We start from the raw sequence: 18,793 nt of genomic DNA on the forward strand, positions 1-18,793 counted from the left end.
CGCCATGGTGTCTTGGGCACATCTGTTGGTGCTTACGTGCCCTGCGCTCCCCATACAGTCCTGCGGTGCTCCAGGGAAGTATCACTCATCCTCTCTGGGTAGCAGCTGCTTGCTGCTATTGTGACTTCAGTGAGGCTCTGTTGAGGCCATGCAGAGCTGTGTGTCAGACACGCCGCTCTCTGTCCTCTTCTTAGCTGCCTGATAGAATGACTGGGGTGCAGCCCTGGGAATCCCAGGAAGTGTTGCGGGAGGTCCTTCCGCTCCTCCAGCCAATAGCCGCTGAGATACCAGCCCATTGGGGCGTGGTCTCTCTCTTTAAAAAAGCAGCCACTTCCCTTCTCTCTCTGGAAGGGTGGCTGGACACAGAAGCCCCGGCAGGTAATGTCTGAGTCCATCCTTCTCTCCATTTCTTTTTCTTTCCTTCCTTTCTTCCCTCCCTCCCTCCCTCCCTCCTTCTCTTCTTTCCCTCTCCTTTAATTTTTTTTTTCTTTTAAATTGGATACAGGGTCTTATGTAGCCCAGGCTGGCTCCAAACATACTGTATAGCCGAGGATGGCATTGAACTCCCTATTCTTTTGCCTCTACCTCCTGAATGGTAGGATTACAAGTTAACTTTTTAGCCAGGCATGGTGGTGCACAGCTTTAATTCCAGTACTCAGGAGACAGAAACAGGTGGATCCCTGAGTTTGAGGCTAGCCTGTTCTGCACAGTAAATTATAGGACAGCCAGAGCTACACAGAGAAACCCTGTCTTAAAAACCCTCAAAACAAAACAAAGCAAAATAACAACTATAACAACTCCCCCAATTCCAAGACTTTCCTTTCTGTGATATTGGGGTTTGGATCCAGAACCTTGCACATGTTAGGCAATTGCTCTCCTCCTGAGCCCTATTCCTAGCAGAAGACAGCAAAAGTCTCTGGTGCTTCCTTAGTCCAAATTCCCACCCTTAGGGGCCATGTTTCTGCTAGAAGTATCTCATCCGCAGGTCTGAGGCCGGACCGTGTGTTGTTCATCCTTGGCAGGAGTTGGAAAGAAAAGGTCTCTCTTGGGCTTTTCCATGAGTGAGATTTACAGTGGAATGTATTTGACTTGAGATTGAGGGCTTGATTCAGTTTTCAAACTTAAGGCTAGGAAAGCCTTTCTTAATACTTCTGTATCTGCTTATTGGGTCCTGGTGCCACACCTGGGTGTCCCAGTGCTCAGCTCTTAGACCATTGAGGACTCTAGCTCAGGGAATGGTGCTGCCCACTTCAAGACAGCCCTCCACAGATATGCTCACAGGCCAACCTGATCTAGACAAACCTTCAAGATTCTTTCTTCCCAGAAAATCTGTGTAGAGTCACAGACAAACCCTGTTGTCACTTCTCCTGCGTTCTCCATCTCCACTTGATGACAGCCAGTGCAAAAAGCTATGCACTGGGCCACCATGTTTCTATAGAAACGAGCTGAGGACCACTGGGCTGTAGGAACTACTAGTCAGTATTTGTCACTGTGACCAAGTGCCTGAGACAAAGCATCTTAAGTAGGAAAGGTTTATTTTGCTTTCGTCATTTCAGGCTTCAGTGTATGTTCCTTTGGCTGCATTGTTTCTGGGCCTGTGGTCAGGCATCTCAGCAGGGGCATGTGGGGAAGAGAGCTGCTCATCCCCTGGCAGCTGGGAAGTAAAGAGAGAGAAGTGGGGGAGGTGAGCAGGGCATTGGGACAACATACACACTTCAAGGACACATTTTCAGTGACCTGTGTCCTTCACCCAAGTCCCAGCTCTGTGAACTCATCAGTGGGTTAACACACCAATGGAGCAAGTGCTGTTTTGAGCCTGCAGCCTCTCAACAGGGGTTGAGCACATGAGCCTTTGGATGCTTCCTATCCAGACCGTAGTAACCTCCACACCTAAGGCAGACTTCATTGGTTTAAGTATTAAAAACATCAGAGGAAGGGAGTAAAAGTGACATGGGGAGATGGGAGCTTGGTGGTGTGAACACAGAGGACCAAAGCTCCCTTCTCTGATGCATCATAAGTTGGTGGCGTGAACATGGAGGAGTGCAGCTCCCTGCTCTGATGCATGGTCAGTTGTTTAAAAACAGCTCATATCCACGAGTCAGGTTTCAGAGGTGCTGTGTCAAATTGTTAGATACAAGCTAATTCTTTTGGAGATACCTCAAAACTATGATTTCTTGTTTTTAGAATAGATAGTTCCTGCCTTTTTCCATTGGACCCTTTCTTGGTTCTTGATAAAACCATTTAGCAGCTTACAGGAAAAGGCCCACCTGGAAGCATATACTAGGCATACCCCAGAGTGGCTCCGAGTAATGATGATGCAGGTTAGTAAGAGAAAAACACATCCCTGTTCATGTCTGATTCAAAATTCTCTTAATCAGATGTGTACCCAGTGGTCAAGATGAGCAGGGTCCTGGACATTTATGGGGTTCATTGATTGTCAGGAATGATGTCGTCTTGGAGTGATGTCACTGCCTCAGTGCCATTGGGTGCAGCAGAGTGCAGTCAGTAAAGACCAAAGTGTTCCTGCAGAACTCTGCGGGAGGACTAAGGGGAGCCAAGATGACCTTGAACACCAGGTCCTCCTGTCTCCACTTGCCAGTGCTGGAATGATAGGCCCACACTACCACACCCAGTGTGTTGTGGATTATTTGAGAAGAATTCATTGCAGGGCTCAGCAGTGTTTGTAGTTAGCTATCATCCAATGACCAGTGTCTTCCTGAATTAGCTAATAGGGGAACCTACATTGGCAGAGACCTGCCCTTCCCACAAGAGTGGCTCAGGGGGTTTTGAGCTTGAGCTTTGAACTGGAATGTGGGCCAAACGCTGACCTATGCTTCCCCTGGACACGGTGGAGAATGAGAAGACAAAGGAAGAAGGCTCATTAGTTCCCATGCCATCCTTCTCAAGTGGCATGTTTGTACCCACTGCCCTTGTTCGCATTCCACTGTTGCCCAGCTTGGTCCCTGTCAGCCACAGGACGCCAGGGAGACCTGGGATTCTGAAGTGTAAACTATCTCCGAATGGAATATATTGAGACAATCCCATCCTGGGCGCTCAATCCCTCGGATTCTCTAGATGCAGCAGCATCGCCTGCCAGATCCAGCGTCCCTAGTTCAGGAGCGACTCAGGCTGAACGAAGGATGTGGAATTTAAGTCAGGTGACTTGAATGGTGATTTTTCTAGGGAACACATTTTGTAAAATGACATTTGATGGGAAAGGGTTGAGTCATGAGTGTACACTGTAATGAGTGAGTTACGGGTCATTCTTCTCACTGACTGTCCTCAGAATTCTTGGACATATCAATAAACCAGCTGTTTGTCTGTCTGGATGGAGGACACCTCAGAATTCCCATCCATACTCTATTTTCAGTGGGGCTGTGGCATGACACAAAAAGTGTTTGTTTTTCTGAGAACCTTGAGTTGCCCTACCCTCAAGTACACAGACTTGGAGGCTCTGTCCAGCCCAGCATCCAACAGCCTCAAGACTTAGCGTCTCTCACTTCTGTCCAGCACTGCCATTTGCACCAACAGCCATCGTCTATTCACAAATAATCATTATCTTAAGATCGGGAAAGGAGGGAAGACTTTGCTGACCTACTGTGTGTGTCAGTGCCATGACAGGTATCAAAACATTACCTCAAGCAGTCCCACAGTGCTCTGTAAGAGATCTGAGGGGTGCTTCCCCTTTCCTGTCTGTATTCAGAATGCACAGGAACACTTATATCAGGCAGATGGAAAACGGAGTAGTAGGCGTGGCTCAGGTGAGGCAGGTGTGTGAGCTGTCCCTCGCTACAAACCTCTCTTTCTTGGGAGGGCCTGGGTTAGCACATGGAGAGTAACACAGAAAATACACTGTAGAATGCAGGCCACCTCTTCTCAACTTCCACCTCCCATTGGGTGGGTGGTGAAGGGGGCGGGGTCAAGGTGGGTCTGCCTTTCAAGGGATATCCCTCCTTAGGAAAACTGGGGACCAAAGACAGGGAACATCTTTCCAGCGGCACGTATTACCAGAGCACCCCTCTTTGCTGATCTCATAAGCGAAAGCTGAGCGAGGTTCAGCCACTGAACCCCAAAGCCATCAGCATGTGTTGTCCCACTATTAGGTCCTCTAGATTTTAATGAGGGTCCTTCTGTCAAGTGCAGGGTGAATCTCCGTCTGAGAGGAGCTCTGGCCTCAGGCAGGGTCCTCGTGGTGGCGGGGTGCGCGTGAAGCATGGGCTTCCCGCGATCAACAATGAATTTTCACCTCAGTGCTCAGCTTCAAAGATTCGGACACTGAGTTTGAAGTTCAGCTTTTGGGAGCATGTTTACTGCATTTACTGAGAGCAGCAGGCTCAAGTGCTGGACATGGCTTTGGTACTCAGCCCCCTCACGGTTCGAGTCAAAACAGAACTGAGAGGCCATTCTGGTCCCAGATAGACAGTCTGATGGGTCTATCCTGATGTGTCCTCGGAGAAGGAATCTGAGAGAGTAAACCTCATTTTCTAAGTACTATCCACACTTACTGTGAGTGGTGGATGTGTCCCTTGCATGTGACCTGAACCCTGTCAGGGCCTGGGTGCTAAGTACCATAGGAGCTCTTGGCACAGGGTAGGCTAGAATCCTCTAGGACAGTGGGTCGTGACACCTTGCTGGTTGAATATCAGATATCCACATTATGGTTTATTATAGTAGCAAAATTACAGTTATGAAGTAGCAATGAAATAATGTTATGGTTGGGGGTCACCTCAACATGAGGAACTGTATTAAAGGGTTGCAGTATTAGGAAGTATTATGGCCTCTCAGTTCTGTTTTGACTCGAGCCATTTGAGTGAGGTTCAGCCACTGAACCCCAAAGCCATCAGCATGTGTCGTCCCACCGCTAGGTCCTCCAGATTTTAATGAGGGTCATTCTGTCAATGGACATGGTCTATAGTCCATCCAAGTGACATCATTTAAGTTGGTGTGGGTTGGGCTGTGCCTGAGACCTTGTGTTGACTTATTATTTACAGCACAGTGTGTCTCTCTCACTCAGCCTGGTGTTAGTGGGTGGCATTCTAGGCATCACAGTGGCCTGCTGTGAGTGCCTATGACCCAGGCTGTGTTGTCTTGTTCGTGGCCTCCTCAGCATCTGGCTTTGCGTGGCTGCCATGTAGGGCACCAGGAGGCTGATGTAATGCTTCCCCCAACAGGGCTGTGTGGACTTCTTCTCAGCCCTTGGGTGGTGCTGCATGTGTGGCCTTCCCTTCCTGCTCTGAGGCTAGGAAGTAGGGTGGAAACACCTGAGTCTGTCTCATCCTTACCCTTGTCTGCTCTGTTCTAGCCTAGCGTGCTCCTGATCTTAGCCATCAGGCCAATCTGGTCCCAGAGGCCTCATAGTGCTGTGGTTTAGAGCTGGTGTTTCTGGCCATCATCACTTTCCATCGATGGCGCTGCGGGCTCCTCTTCCTCTCTCTGTTGTCAGTTCCTGGTTGATAGTGGGGAGGTAAACGTAGCACTTGGGGGAAGAAGCTTCCGAGGGGTTTGGGATGGCGCTGGGGAATGGGTAGCCCAGGGGTGGCACATACTCAGCTTCCAGCAGGTACCCATTTGTGGCTGACTTGGATGACCTTGAGCAGGACAGGCAGGTACATTTTTTATGAAAATACTTCTTTCATTCAAAGGGACTGGAGCTTTTGCTTGACCTCACAGCTGAGTTAATAATACTCCTTAGATCACTTAACCCTGCTGTCCTGCTGTGCACTCAGCCTGTTTGTCTAACCTGCCTTTAAGAGAACAATGTCATAACCAGCCTTACTTGCTTTGGATTCCCATGTAATCAAACTTCACAACATACGTGAATGCGTAACTTTAATCTTAGGTGATGTACTGTCCCGTGCCCCTGACTCAGAGCACCGCGTGTGTATGTTGTGGTAATCATTGCTGCGAATATGGTTAATAACAACCATACTCCACTGCTATCTACCATGTTTGTTGAAAACTACGTGAATATATCTCTCATAGCATGCTTGCTGTGTTCTCCGTGACGGAGTTGGTAATTTCTTCTGCTATGAAAGTCGGTTAAATATTTCTGTAAAGTGTCCCTCACTCCTTCCCTGTGTGACACTTCCTGTGCTGTCCGTTAAATACAGAGCAAGACCTTTGTCAGGGACACAGGCAATAAGGGCAGATCAGACTCACACATCAGACAGACTCCGGACAAGCCGGGTACCACAGCTGACGGAAGACACAGGGAGAAGTGGAGAATTCAAACTTGAACTCATTCTTGGTCAAGTTAATCTAAGGGGAACCGCTGAAATTTCTCTCCTTAGTGTGACATTGGTACATTTTGGCGCCTCTAAAGTTATCTTTACTGCCCTTAACTCATGGCCACGAGCACAGGTCAGGGTGCAGCAGCCATTTCTGAGAACAGCACGGTGCATTGACACCTCCTCCAGGGTGTCTTCTTTTTTTTTTTTTTTTTTTGACAACAGAATTAGGTTTTATTTAAAAAAAAAATCTTTCCCACATTAAGAATGGGGAATATTATTATACTGCAGGGAGTTAGGACCATGCATAGTTCTACAATGGATGGTTTGAAAATGGAAAAAATTAATAAACCAACTCAGATGGGATTGACATAATGTAAATTATAATCATTACCAGCTTGGTAATTCATGTTTTATCCTTTAAAAAGTTGTTTGATAACTGTGCCAGATATGAAAAATTTTCTGGTAGTGTTATGATTTACAGCACAAGTTGGGGCCCTAGCGGGCCCCCTGGCAAGTGAGGAATGCAGACAGGAGACAAATATGCCCTGCAGACTGAGCTGGAGTGCAGAGTCTATCTATTGAGATAAAGGGTAAAGGGGAGGAGAGAGAGAGAGAGGCGGAGTGGGGCGACAGAAATTCCAGGGTGTCTTCTGATCCCGTGCCTAGACTCTGGTTTCTGTTTGCTGTGCGCAGACCTGTCAGGGGAGGGAACAGCAGGCAGCAGAGCCGTAGGCCCTGAGCAAGGAGCTGGAACTCCATCCTCGCCTCAGTCCAATGGGCAAGGCTTGACTTGGGGTAGGGGGTCTTCATTTTGAAGAGGGAACCTTTGCGCTGGAGAAGGGAACAGAAGGACTGGACTGATGTTCCCTGGACCAGGACGGACCTTACCTCCCTGGCCTGCTGGGTCCTGTGGAGTGGGAGCTCCTCCATTGATCTAGTTTTTTAAACTTTCTTTCCATCTATTCTGTGTGCCTTTTACATCATGTATTATCTCGATCCCATTCATTTCCCATCCCTTTGCCCCTGTAAACCCCCCCCCCCCACCAATAAAACAAAACTTAAGAGGAAAAAGGGAAAAAATGGAAACTCTCATCATGGAAGCTGCAGTGGGACACAGTGGGCCATGCCGGGAACCCCTTTGTCCATTTATCTTTACTTGCCAGTGTTCATTGCAGAGAGTCACTGGTCTGGTTGAGAGAACAGGCTGGCAGACTAACCCTGCAGCTGCCTAGGCCAGAACCAGGGTTAGGATTTGGCCTGCCCCAACATGCACCCACCTATGATCTGCCGGAGCACACGAAGGGCCTGACCCGCAGACCCAAAGCTGCAGGATCTCCACAGCACAGGGCAACAACGGGTCTGCTTTTCTCTATGTGGTCCGGAATGCGTGTCCTGACGGCAAGTGCCGGCACTCTGTTTGCAATGATAGGTGCGTGAAGCTGCTGAGCCTCCCTACCAGCCTCCGGCCGCAGAAGGTGAAAAGCTTGCTGGGGCAGACCGTGTCCACCAAGAGCCCCTTCATCTATTCGCCGATCATCCCACACAGCCGTGGAGAGGAACGCAACAAGAAAATAGGTAGGCCGCTGTTGGTGTCCTACTTAACCTTCCGGGGTTTAGTACTGAGTTTCTGGCCAGTTCTGTGTGTGCAAATACTTGTACGAGTTTACACACACACTATCCTGGAAATTCATCTTATGTGTTGTCTTAGACTGGCAGTTGCTCATTGGTCTGATTTTCAGAGACTTATTTCATGAAAGGTGGTGATAAATCCTGGTGTCACTGCCAGTGGCCCCACAGTCTGCACCAGCCATACAACTGTCACCCACATTCAGAGGGACTAGTTTGGCTTTATGCTGTTTCCTTCCCTGTGAGGTGGAGTTGGCGAGCTCATGTTAGCTCAGGTAAACTGTTTCAGTGGGTGCTTCCAGCATGGTCTTGACATCTTTGCTCATATTCTCACTCCTCCCATTCTTCAACTGAACTTTGGGAGCTTTAACAAGTTGCTCCAACTGAAGCGGGGACAAGGCAGCTGGACTGGCTTCTAGGATGTCCAGCCTGGACTGCCAGTAGTGCTGTGCCCTGTGCTAGGAGTCACCATGTTAATGCTCTGTTGCTGTCATCAGATGCTTTTCATCTCTGGGCAAATGGTCCCATATTTTCATCTGACCTGGCATTCCCACCCCAGGGAAGAGAAACCCACTCCATCTTCCTTATCTCCCTTCTGGCATTTTTATCTAAGCAAATGGGGTGATACTTTTCCTCACCACTTCTTTAGGGGAAAAAGAAAGCTTACCAGTGTCCCAGGAGAAATGTACAAAGAGCAGCCGTAGCTGCTGGAAGAGCCAACTAGGAGGCAGGACCACCCAGATGCCGGACTGGGGCCTGGGAGGGTGCAGAGTCTCCTGGTTTCTTTGTTTTGAGACCGGGCCTTCCATCTTCCACCCTGGCTTCACTCTTGATGCTCCTGTTTCATCACCCTTGAAGGCTGACATTTCAGAGAGCCACCACCTTCCTGAGTCTCCATGTCATTAGTGATAGGACTTCTTGTCCTTGTAAGGCCTTGTGCTAATGTCAGCAGCTGTCTTGGGGACAAAGTAATGGCCCCAATAGGCCAGGGCTGTCAGAGGTCATCTTGGCTGTGACTGTAGCCTGGCCCTGCAGCTCTCACTCCCTATTGTGTGACCTTGGATACTGATAGTGTCACCCCAGGCTCCGGTTGTGTCATCTGGGGAGTGGGAACTTTAGAGATTGACTCAGGACTGTTCTGGCTCAAGTAAGAGAATGTGTGTCAGTGATAGCCGTTCAGAGACCTTTGGGGGCAGTTGTGTGTGTGGCGCTGTGGGATGCAGGCCTCAGTTATGGCCACTCAGAGACACCCCCACCCTTGGATTGGTTGTGTACATAGTGTTGGGTGTGGCAGGTCAGTAGAGTACTGTTCTTTACAGAGCCCCTGTGGGGCAATTGTGTGTAGCAGGTTGTTTCAACAAATCGGGAATAAGTCTGACCAGGTTTTAGGGAACATGGAATCATGTCTGGGCCTCTTGCAAGTGGCCCCTGTACCAACTCACCTTGGAGATCTCTTGTGTGTTTTGTAGATTTCCAGTGGGTTCAGGGAGATGTGTGCGAAGTTCAGCTGATGGTGTACAACCCAATGCCGTTTGAGCTCCGCGTGGAAAACATGGTATGTGCCGCTGGTCATTTGGCCAAAAACCTGTTGTCATTGAAAACACCTTTTCTTGCTTAACATTGCACATCCACGTCCACAGATGTATGCCTGATTTAACTGTTTAGCTAAGGTCTCTGAGCTTCCTGTGTGTGGAGGCCGTGCATTGTCATTCCTGTGTCTTGGCTTGACACTCAGTAGTGTGTGAATCTACAGGCAAGCCTTTGATTTACACACATCCTGATCTTAATGGATTAAATACAGATTTGAAATAGTCACCTGGAAGTCAGGGCTCAAGGTTTAGTACAGGCTGTGGTTTAAGTAAGAAAAAAATGTTTAGACTGCTGTTAGTACTCTGAGCCCCACGGAAGGTGTCACTCCCTCTGTAGTCACGCCCCTCAGAACAGCTCACCCACTCTGTGGTCAGGGGAAGGGCCTTTATATAGTCTCTTCAGGTGGGACTCAAGCAAAGCCCTGTGCATACCACTCTATGGATTCAGCCCTTGAGGTCTTTCACCCTCGTGTGTGTTGTGTGTACTTGCCTATATGCGTGTTTTCAGGTATGTGTGCATACAGATATGTGTGTGTGTGTGTGTGTGCACGTGGAGCCCTAGGTTAATATTGGGAATCTTTCCCAATTGTTCTTCCACCTTTAATTTTTGAGGCAGTGTCTCCCAAACAAACCCAGAGCTTGCCACTGTGACTAGTGTCACTAGCCAGCTTGCTCCAGGGATCCCTTGTCCCTTCTGAGACTCAGATTAAAGGTCAGTCTTCACACCTAGTTGGCATTTATGTGGGTTCTGGGCATCCGAACTTTGGTTGTCACAGAGCTCGTTAGGGAGTGGCTAATGACATGGATCTGAGCTGTGTCCCCTCACAGTGCTCCTTCACTTCCTGCAGGGGCTCCTCACCAGCGGAGTGGAGTTTGAGTCTCTCCCTGCAGCCCTTTCCCTTCCTGCTGAATCCGGTTTGTATCCAGTGACACTGGTTGGGGTCCCACAGACTACAGGGACCATCACTGTGAATGGTAAGGAGAGTTCCTTGGTGGTTTCTGCATCATTGCGCCTGGAGCTGGTCACCTGACCCATCCGTGATCCTAACCAGCTTAACAATAATGAGAATATAGCATTTATTTCCAAAGTGACATGGTGAAAAAAAAAAAAAAAAGCAACTGGTTTTGATATGTGGTGTGTTGGGGCAGTATCTGCTGTGCTGCTGTGGGGGCAGGGTCCGTCCTCCGCCTCGGCTTGTCTGGCTTCCCTCTTGTTTTTCTCCTTCGTGCCATTCTCCTCGGAGACAGCATGGACTCAGCTTCTCTCACTGCCATCAAACCCCTCCAGCGCTGCTGCCCCCCCCCCCCCCCCCCCCCCCCCCCCCCCCCCCCCCCCCCCCCCCCCCCCCCCCCCCCCCCCNCTGTGCTGCTGTGGGGGCAGGGTCCGTCCTCCGCCTCGGCTTGTCTGGCATTCTGTGTCCACGTAGGCTCCACCTTTACCTCTGCGGTGATTTCTTGATGACTTGTGTTCTCCGTCCAGCTCTTGACACCAAAACTCCTGTCACCAGGGTCAGGAGCAGTGCTCTTCTGATGGAAGCTGGTCCTGCTATTTAGTCTTTTTGTAATTGATTCCCTTATTCAGAGGCCAGCCTCGGTGTGGTACCTCCTCTCTGGTCACGTTCAGTCTCTTGGTGTCTGCAGGCTGTATTGCTGAAGGCCTGTCCTGCGGGGCTTCTTAGTTCCCTGGCTTCCTTCCTTGTTCCCGGTTCTCCTTTTTTCTTATTTTCTTTTAAAAATATTGTGTGCCTTTGCATGATGTGTGCATGTGTATGGGGGTGGCATGTATGGTTCCCTCCTACTGCCTGTCTATGTGTGCTCTGGAGTGAGCTCAGGCCCTCAGGCTTACACGGCAAGCATCTTTACCTGTTGAGCCACTTCTCTGGTCCCTTCCCTGGAGCCTTCACCTCCTCCCTCCTTTTTTCTCCCTGTCCTCTTCTTGCTTCTTAACCCTACCAAGCCTAGGGACTTCTGCCTACAGTCCTGCCATGCGTGCCCCTGGTCTCCCCTAGGGACAACACCCCTTGCTTGCCATCTCCTCAGATGTCCTGTGAGCTCTTCATATACACCATGCTATTCCAGGACCCCCTGCCTCTCCTTCCTGATGTGACCTTTCTCCTAGAGGCTCCCATCTCAATGATGGGTCTTTGTGGGCCGTTTGCCCTAAGCATCTCCCAGACCTACTGTATGAGACACTACTTCCTGCCACCTGCATGGGTGTTTTCTGTCTGTCTGATCATGACTGTCTTACAGGGTTTATCACAGAGCATGAGGACTGGTCTTTTCTGTCTTCAAACCGACTTGCTGATGGGCCCACCTTTCATATCGAAGCCCTCATCAGCTCCCATCAGTTGGTCACAGTCCTTACCCTTTGTCCTTTCTTGTTTCAAGGCACATTCCTGAGCCACACTGACCCAGGATCCTTGTCCTCTCCTCTTGAAAGGTTGCACTTGAGTGTCAGAAGGTTTTGGATGCTCCCCACAGCACACTTGCCATCTGAACCTGACATGGGTTTCTCCTTGAGGGCTTCTGAGCCTCTACCAGTCCTCGGGGCTGGCATTCTTCCTTAGCCTGCCATCCTGATTTGGTTCCTCACAGTGTCCCCGTGATGTTCCCTTATTTTCCATGGCACCAGGGATGACTTCTTTCTTAGCCTTGGCAGTCTCAGCACGTATGTGTTATCTGGGAAAGGTGTTGCCTGCTGGATAGTTAGATGTATCTCAGCAAGTACTGAGATGGCTGGAGATACGCGTATGAGAGCTAGGGAAAGCTGGGACCCAGCAGGGAGGTAGACGTCAGCCGCCTGCCCTGGCAGGCGACCCTGATCTTTGAAGGCCCACCAGGAGTGGACAATTAGAAGCAGAACAGAACCAATGTATAGGCAGGGGCTCCAGGCAGGGAGCACAGCTTCTCCAAGAGTATCGGCTTGAGACCTGGCATATCTGGGGAGTAGGGGTGATCAGAGGGAGATAGTCAGGGTGGGGGCAAGTAGTGATGGGGCTGGAAGGGCTTCATCGGGCCCTGAGAAGCCCACTGTCTCTGGGGCTTTAGGGGAGCTGCTGTGTTTGTAGAGAGGAGGCTGATCAGACAGGCTTTGGAGCCACCAGACCTAGGGTCTGTCCTCAGGGAGGTAAGAAGGACACAGGCAGAGCTGTGGCCATGATGGGGAGAGTTAGGCTAGCCCAGGGACCAGACAGAAGCTGGTGTGTGTCAGTGAGTGTGAGAGCCTGGGAGTAAACCTTGGCTGTCCTTACTTTTGGTGAGCCTTCACTGCTTGGGTTAGCCTGTATCATCCTGACTTGCACTAAACATTGTCACCAGACTAGAGTTTATGTGGCCAAGGTTTTCAGCACTGGCTATGTCTTAAACAAAGGAGAATGATTGACTGCAGCTAAGAATTACAAAGTACCGAGTACTCCATAGACAGAATCCTATCAGGGTTTACACAGAGGAAAGCATGGAGGGTGTCAGTGTCAGGGGGCTCCCCGGAAGACAACAGATTCCATAGAAAGGTGACTTTGAGACGCTCAGGGTGGGAAGGAGGGGTGACTGTTATATCAGGGAGGGCATATGGGGAGTGCTGCAGAAGGTTGTGTGGAGTTGCTGTGTTGAGGGGTGTGGCTGCCGTGGCTAGAAAGAGACGCCCAAGCCACAGTGTGAGTGGTGCTGACCCGGAAGGAGAATGGCTCCTCCCCAGGGAATGACGTCATTGTCCCTCTGCAATGTAGCACAGAAAAGTTGTCAGTCTAGCTTTCTAGGTGCTGACCATCGTTTAAATTTGTCGCACGACAAATACTATTTTCAGAATCATCTTTTGAAACTCCAGAAGCCATTTTAAAGCTTTGCTTAAAGTTTCCAGTGCTTATCTAGTGTGCAAGACTAGCAAGGCCCCGTGCTGCTCTTAAATTGTGGTCCTTGGCACACACGTGGTTGAGTTGCCACGTCATGAAGCAGCTGTAATGATAATAATTGGCCTTTTAACCTTCATTTCTCAACAGAAGGGTTCTAATTTTCAACTGCTCATTAAGTCACATTATGCCTGGGAAAGGAATATTAACTATTACCATCATGTTAGAGAAGCTAAATCTGAAAGGAATATTAGCAAAGAACTGAGCTGGTGACTGCTAAGCCGGGAGGATTGGGAGGGCTTAGGGAGGGCTCTGTACAGGGACCCTTTGTGTGGACCTGGCCCACTGGGAAATAGGGCGCAGATGATGTCAACTTCATGCTGGCCAAGAACTGTCAGGATCTTTGGGGGTATAGGGACCAGTATGGGGAGGGGGGAAGCAGGGGCGTAGGTGATGTTGGGGGGGGGGCTGGTGCTCTTGTGGCCATTGTGACCCTGGGGAGTATGTGGCCAAACCTTGCCAGGAGGTGTGAAACCGCTGCCTGTGTTGCAGGTTACCACACCACAGTCTTTGGGGTCTTCAGTGACTGTCTGCTGGACAACCTTCCAGGAGTGAAAACCAGTGGCTCCACCGTGGAAGTCATTCCCGCCTTGCCAAGATTGCAGATCAGCACATCGCTGCCCAGGTAGAGAGAGATTATATACTGTTGCCAAAACTTGTAGCTGATAGTTCAATAGTGGCAAGGACCTACCTGTCCATCAGCTGGTGAAAGGACAGAAGGAGGCCACTTGGACACTGGAGCACTGCTCTCTCAGCAGTAAAGATGAGTCAGGTTCTGATCCCCACTTTGCCATAGATGGACCTCAGAAACACTGTGCTGAGGGAGAGAAGCCATAGTAAGAGTGTGTGGCTCCTCTCCTATGAACTGTTAAGAAGAGGTGCGTAGGCCTGTGGAGAAAAGCTGCCGGTGGCAGCGGGGGTGGACGGGCGTGTGGAGTCTGGTCCTGTGGACTACACCAAGGCTTTTCTTTAGGATGATGGAGATGTTTAAATTGGGATCTCAGTGGAGGGGGTGAAACTCTGTAAGTTTCCTAAGCTTCTCATAGATAAAAAGCAGGGGAACAGCAGTGGATAGCTAGTTATGCTTGGTTCAGTGGGGCAGGCAGATCGTGTTGGCTTGGAGGCAGTGCTGGATGAACGCCTCACCTCAGCTGAGCACAGGCAGCCTCCGGAGGGGGTTCTGTCTTTTTCCCTGTGGGTGCTTTCAGCTGGCAGCTCAGAGGCCTTGCCTTCATCCCCACTGTTCTTAGTAGTTTCCAGGAACCCAGAGGAACCCCCATCAGGAGTGACACAGGCTTCGACTTGTCCCTTGACCACTTAATAGCCACAGAGTGAAGTGGTAAAGTGGACAGGTACCTGTCCCATCTTGGAAGTCCTTAGTATCCAGTCCAGGAGAAGGATGGGGGTTTCTAGGAGAAACCAATCAAAGGGCTATTACGAGAGAGGAAGAGCGAGCCTGGTGGGGAAAGACCCTGTGTTACCTGCCCACCAGTTTGGCCATCTCAAAGTTCACTTCTGCAGTCACACAAGGAGGGAAGGACTTGATATCCAGGTATCCCTCCAGCCATGTCAAGAGCAACCTCAGTTTTCTTTAATTTTGTTATAGCGTCATGCGATAGCATCCGCCTTGCTCTTTTGTTTCAGCATTCTGCGGTGCCTTAATAAAGCACATGGATACAGTCTGGTGTCTCTGAGCTGCCAGTGGGAGGACCTGGACAGCCTGCTCATAGGGCAGAGGAGGGAGTCTTTCCATAGACTGGGGTTTTATTCTTTAGAGAGAAGGTAGGGGCTGGGGGAGAGATTCCCATGGGAATGACTCGCAGTTAACATGTTAATTTTTTTCGACTTATTTATTTATTTATTTATTATATACACAGTGTTCAGCCTCCATGTATGCCTGCAGGCCAGAAGAGGGCACCAGATCTCATTACAAATGGTTGTGAGCCACTATGTGGTTGCTGGGAATTGAACTCAGGACCTCAGGAAGAACAGTCAGTGCTTTGAACCTCTGAGTCATCTCTCCAGCCCCAACATGTTAATTTTTTAAAATATATGCACCTGTAATTTTTTTCTAAGGAGATTTACTGCATTAACAAGTGATGATTCAGGTGGGGCTTGACTGTAATATAGGAGAGAATGAGTCATGGAATTCTCTCATAGTTGTTGACTCCTGCTGCGTGCTCTCCACCTGTGTGATATGGAATGGTCAACAGTCAAAGATGCCTTTGACCCTGGCCTCACACCACGTGAGCTCAGAGTGGAGGCAGTGTCAGATAACCTGGAGTCTGACATGCCAGTTCCTTCCGCCACTTTGTAACCCTCCTGGTGTGTACTTGTGACAACCGAGTACCAAACCCTGTGTGCACAGCCAGGGCACCTAGCCTGCTCCTCAAGTGTGTTCCTGTGCAAATGGTCCCAGTGTGTGGTCAGTGGTTCCCCTTCTTTATCCCTTACTTTTCTCCCTGTTGTTGCTGTGATTTTAGGTCTGCACACTCACTGCAGCCTTCTTCTGGCGACGAAATATCCACCAACGTGTCTGTCCAGCTTTACAACGGAGAAACGCAGCAGCTGGTCATTACGTTGGAGAACATTGGACTCGAGCCTCTGGAGCAGCTGGAAGTCACCTCCAAGCTTCTCACCACCAAGGGTAGGTGGTGTGGGGACCATCTGTGTGCTCAGTAGCAGAGGGCACGCTGTAGAGTGTAGGCAGAGACTGCTCGTTCATTCCCCCGCCAAATAATAATCACACAAAAAACTGTATTAATTACAATACTGTTTGGCCTATTAGCTCAGGCTTCTTATTAACTAACTCTTACATCTTAAATTAACCCATTCCTATTATTTTATTTTTTAACACGAGGCTCATGGTTTACTGGTAAGGTTCCGGGGCGGCTGTCTCCCTCGGCAGCTACAAGGTGTCTTCTTGACTCCGCCTACCTTCTCTTTATATCTCTGTTTGGATTTTCCTCCTGGCTTTATTCTCCTAAGCCATTGGCTGAAACAGTTTCTTTAATAACCAGTGGTAACGAAACATATTCATAGCATACAGGGGGAATCCCACACCAGTCAGGATCTGCTGCTGGCTACCCAACATGCCGCGGTGTCACCACGAGGTCTTGTGCTGCTCTCTTCACAGTGTCCCTCCCTGTCAAGTGCTTCACCTGGTGCTTGTGATTTAAGTAAGCTGGTTATGGGCTTCAGTTGATGCTTGAAGGAATTCGTTAATGCTGATGAGTGACAGAGAACTGTAGTCTAGATAACAAAACTTTTAAAAATAGCATTTTATTAACTCTTTGTCTTGTGCAATGTATTTCTATTATATTCACCCCCTCTCTTCCTAGATCCACCCCCACCTTCATACCCGTCCCATTTTATGCTTTTTTTTTTTTAAAAAAAAAAAACAAAACTCAATAGATTGGAGTTAATATTCTTTCATATTCTCTTAGATGTGTGGACATCATCTATAGCATGGCCAGCCTTAAAAAAGATTTATTTATTATGTATACAGTGTTCTGCCTGCACACCAGAAGAGGGCACCAGCTCTCATTATTGATGACTGTGAGCCACCATATGGTTGCTGGAAATTGAACTCAGGACCTCTGAAAGAGCAGTTAGTGCTTTTAACCTGTGTCATTTATCCATCCCACAACAAAACCTTACAGAAAATTGGTTCTCCTTTTCCAGCATCTATCAGTTGCAATAGCTCACCAGGTATGGGTGAGACTTCATGCCCACCTCCCCGCTCCACGCTGGGATTTTGTTTGACTTGACCTTTCACAGGTCCTGTGCGTGCTGTTACGATCACTGTGAGTTCATATGTGCTGCTACCCTGCTATGTCCAGAAAACAGTGTTCTTGTACTCATCCACCTTCTCTTCCCTGATGGTCTCTGGGCTTTTGGAGAAGGGGATGTGAGATAGATGTCTCTTATTCTAGGTACCTTGTCCAGTTGTGGGTCTCTGTGTTAATCACCATCTGTTATTAGAAACAGCTTCTCTGTTGAGGACTGTGAGATGCACTAATCTGTAAGTGTAACAATAAGTCATTAAGAGTCAGTTTAATGCTATGTCCATTTAACAGAGCAATAGTATTAGGCTCTCCCCTAGGGCCTATGCCCAGTCCAGTCCCAGGTTCTTGGCCCTGACAGTGGTGCCAGATATGGGTTTCATCTTGTGGAGTCTTAAATCCAATCACGGAGGGGTTGTTTCTATGACATTCATGCCGCTGTTGCACCAAGTGAGCGTGTCTTACTGTAGCTTAGAAGGTCTATACTGGGGAAGATTGGTGATCACTTTTTCCAGCATGGAAGCTAGTGTAGCCTGCAGGTTTGAAGCTTCTAGGTCAGCACCAGCTAGGTTTCTCTATGGTCTATGACTCAGGTGTGTGATGTCTTCAGGAACAGGGTCTTCTATGATGAAACTTTTAATATCTTCTGCAATCTACCTTGCTTTCCGAATTTAGAACCTGGAAAATAATTCTTTTCCTTTCCTGAAATCCCAAGTGATAATCATGTGGCTGTTGTTTACTCTGGTCCTGTGTTCTTTCTGAAGCACAGCCCCTGTATGTCTCTCCCTTAAAAAAATGTTGACTGTCATTAAGAACACAATTCCAGACTAGGCATGGTGGTGCACGCTTTTAGTCCCAGCACTTGGGAGGTAGAGGCAGGTTAGTCTCTGTGAGTCTGAGGCCAGCCTTGTCTACACAGAAAGTTCCAAGACAGCCAGAGCTACATAGTGAGACTCTTGTTTTTCAAAAACAATCAAGAAATAACAAACAAGTAACCCCACCCCAAACTCACAATTCCATGTCATGGACGTTACACTGAACCCTTGAAGCTGTTGGATCCATTATTTCCCCTCCTAGACTTAGCTAGCTGCCCCTCTTTTCCCTCTCTCCCTTCTCTACTCAGTTTACTTCTGGACTCTAGCCAAAGTAGCACTTCTCTGAAAACCTTCCCAATACTGGGGCATTAGGTGTTCACCTGTTGTATGAGAGTACCCTCCGCTGATTGTCTCCAGCTGTCACATAGTAGGTGTGCAGAACTGAAGGGCTGCAGTAGAATGCCATTATCTCTCTCTCTCTCCCTCTCCTTCTCTCTCTCCTCCTCCTCCTCCTCCTTTTTTTTTTTTTTNTTTTTTTTTTTTTTTTTTTTTGGAGACAGGGTTTCTCTGTAGCTTTGGATCCTGTCCTGGAACTAGCTCTTGTAGACCAGGCTGTCCTCGAACTCACAGAGATCTGCCTGTCTCCTGAGTGCTGGGCTTTAAAGTATGTGCCACCACTGCCTGACTCATTTTAATATTTAAATAATAAGGTAGTGACAGTATCTTCCTGCCTGTTGAGCGGGCAGGAATAAATGTGGGGGCCACTTTGAAATCTCTGTGATCCCTTGGGCTGTGTGCCCTTCTGTGCTATGGTCCAGTCATAGCCTCTGCTCTCTCAGGCCC

General features: G+C 48.9%; 1 protein-coding gene across 1 annotated transcript in view; it reads left to right on the top strand.

Annotated features, from left to right (window-relative positions):
* Positions 1–18,793, top strand: part of Trappc9 (trafficking protein particle complex subunit 9) — a 430,884-nt gene that overhangs the window by 80,819 nt on the left and 331,272 nt on the right. The window contains exons 11-15 of the mRNA XM_050145170.1: positions 7,660–7,805; positions 9,326–9,411; positions 10,294–10,420; positions 13,843–13,975; positions 15,834–15,997. Coding sequence (XP_050001127.1) covers positions 7,660–7,805; positions 9,326–9,411; positions 10,294–10,420; positions 13,843–13,975; positions 15,834–15,997 — 656 coding nt within the window. The remainder of the gene's footprint in view (positions 1–7,659; positions 7,806–9,325; positions 9,412–10,293; positions 10,421–13,842; positions 13,976–15,833; positions 15,998–18,793) is intronic.

The sequence above is a fragment of the Alexandromys fortis genome, unplaced genomic scaffold (assembly GCF_014885135.2).
Source record: "Alexandromys fortis isolate MF-2015 unplaced genomic scaffold, M_Fortis_MF-2015_v1.1 scaffold_2_1_26212458, whole genome shotgun sequence".
In the NCBI taxonomy this organism is placed as follows: domain Eukaryota; kingdom Metazoa; phylum Chordata; class Mammalia; order Rodentia; family Cricetidae; genus Alexandromys; species Alexandromys fortis.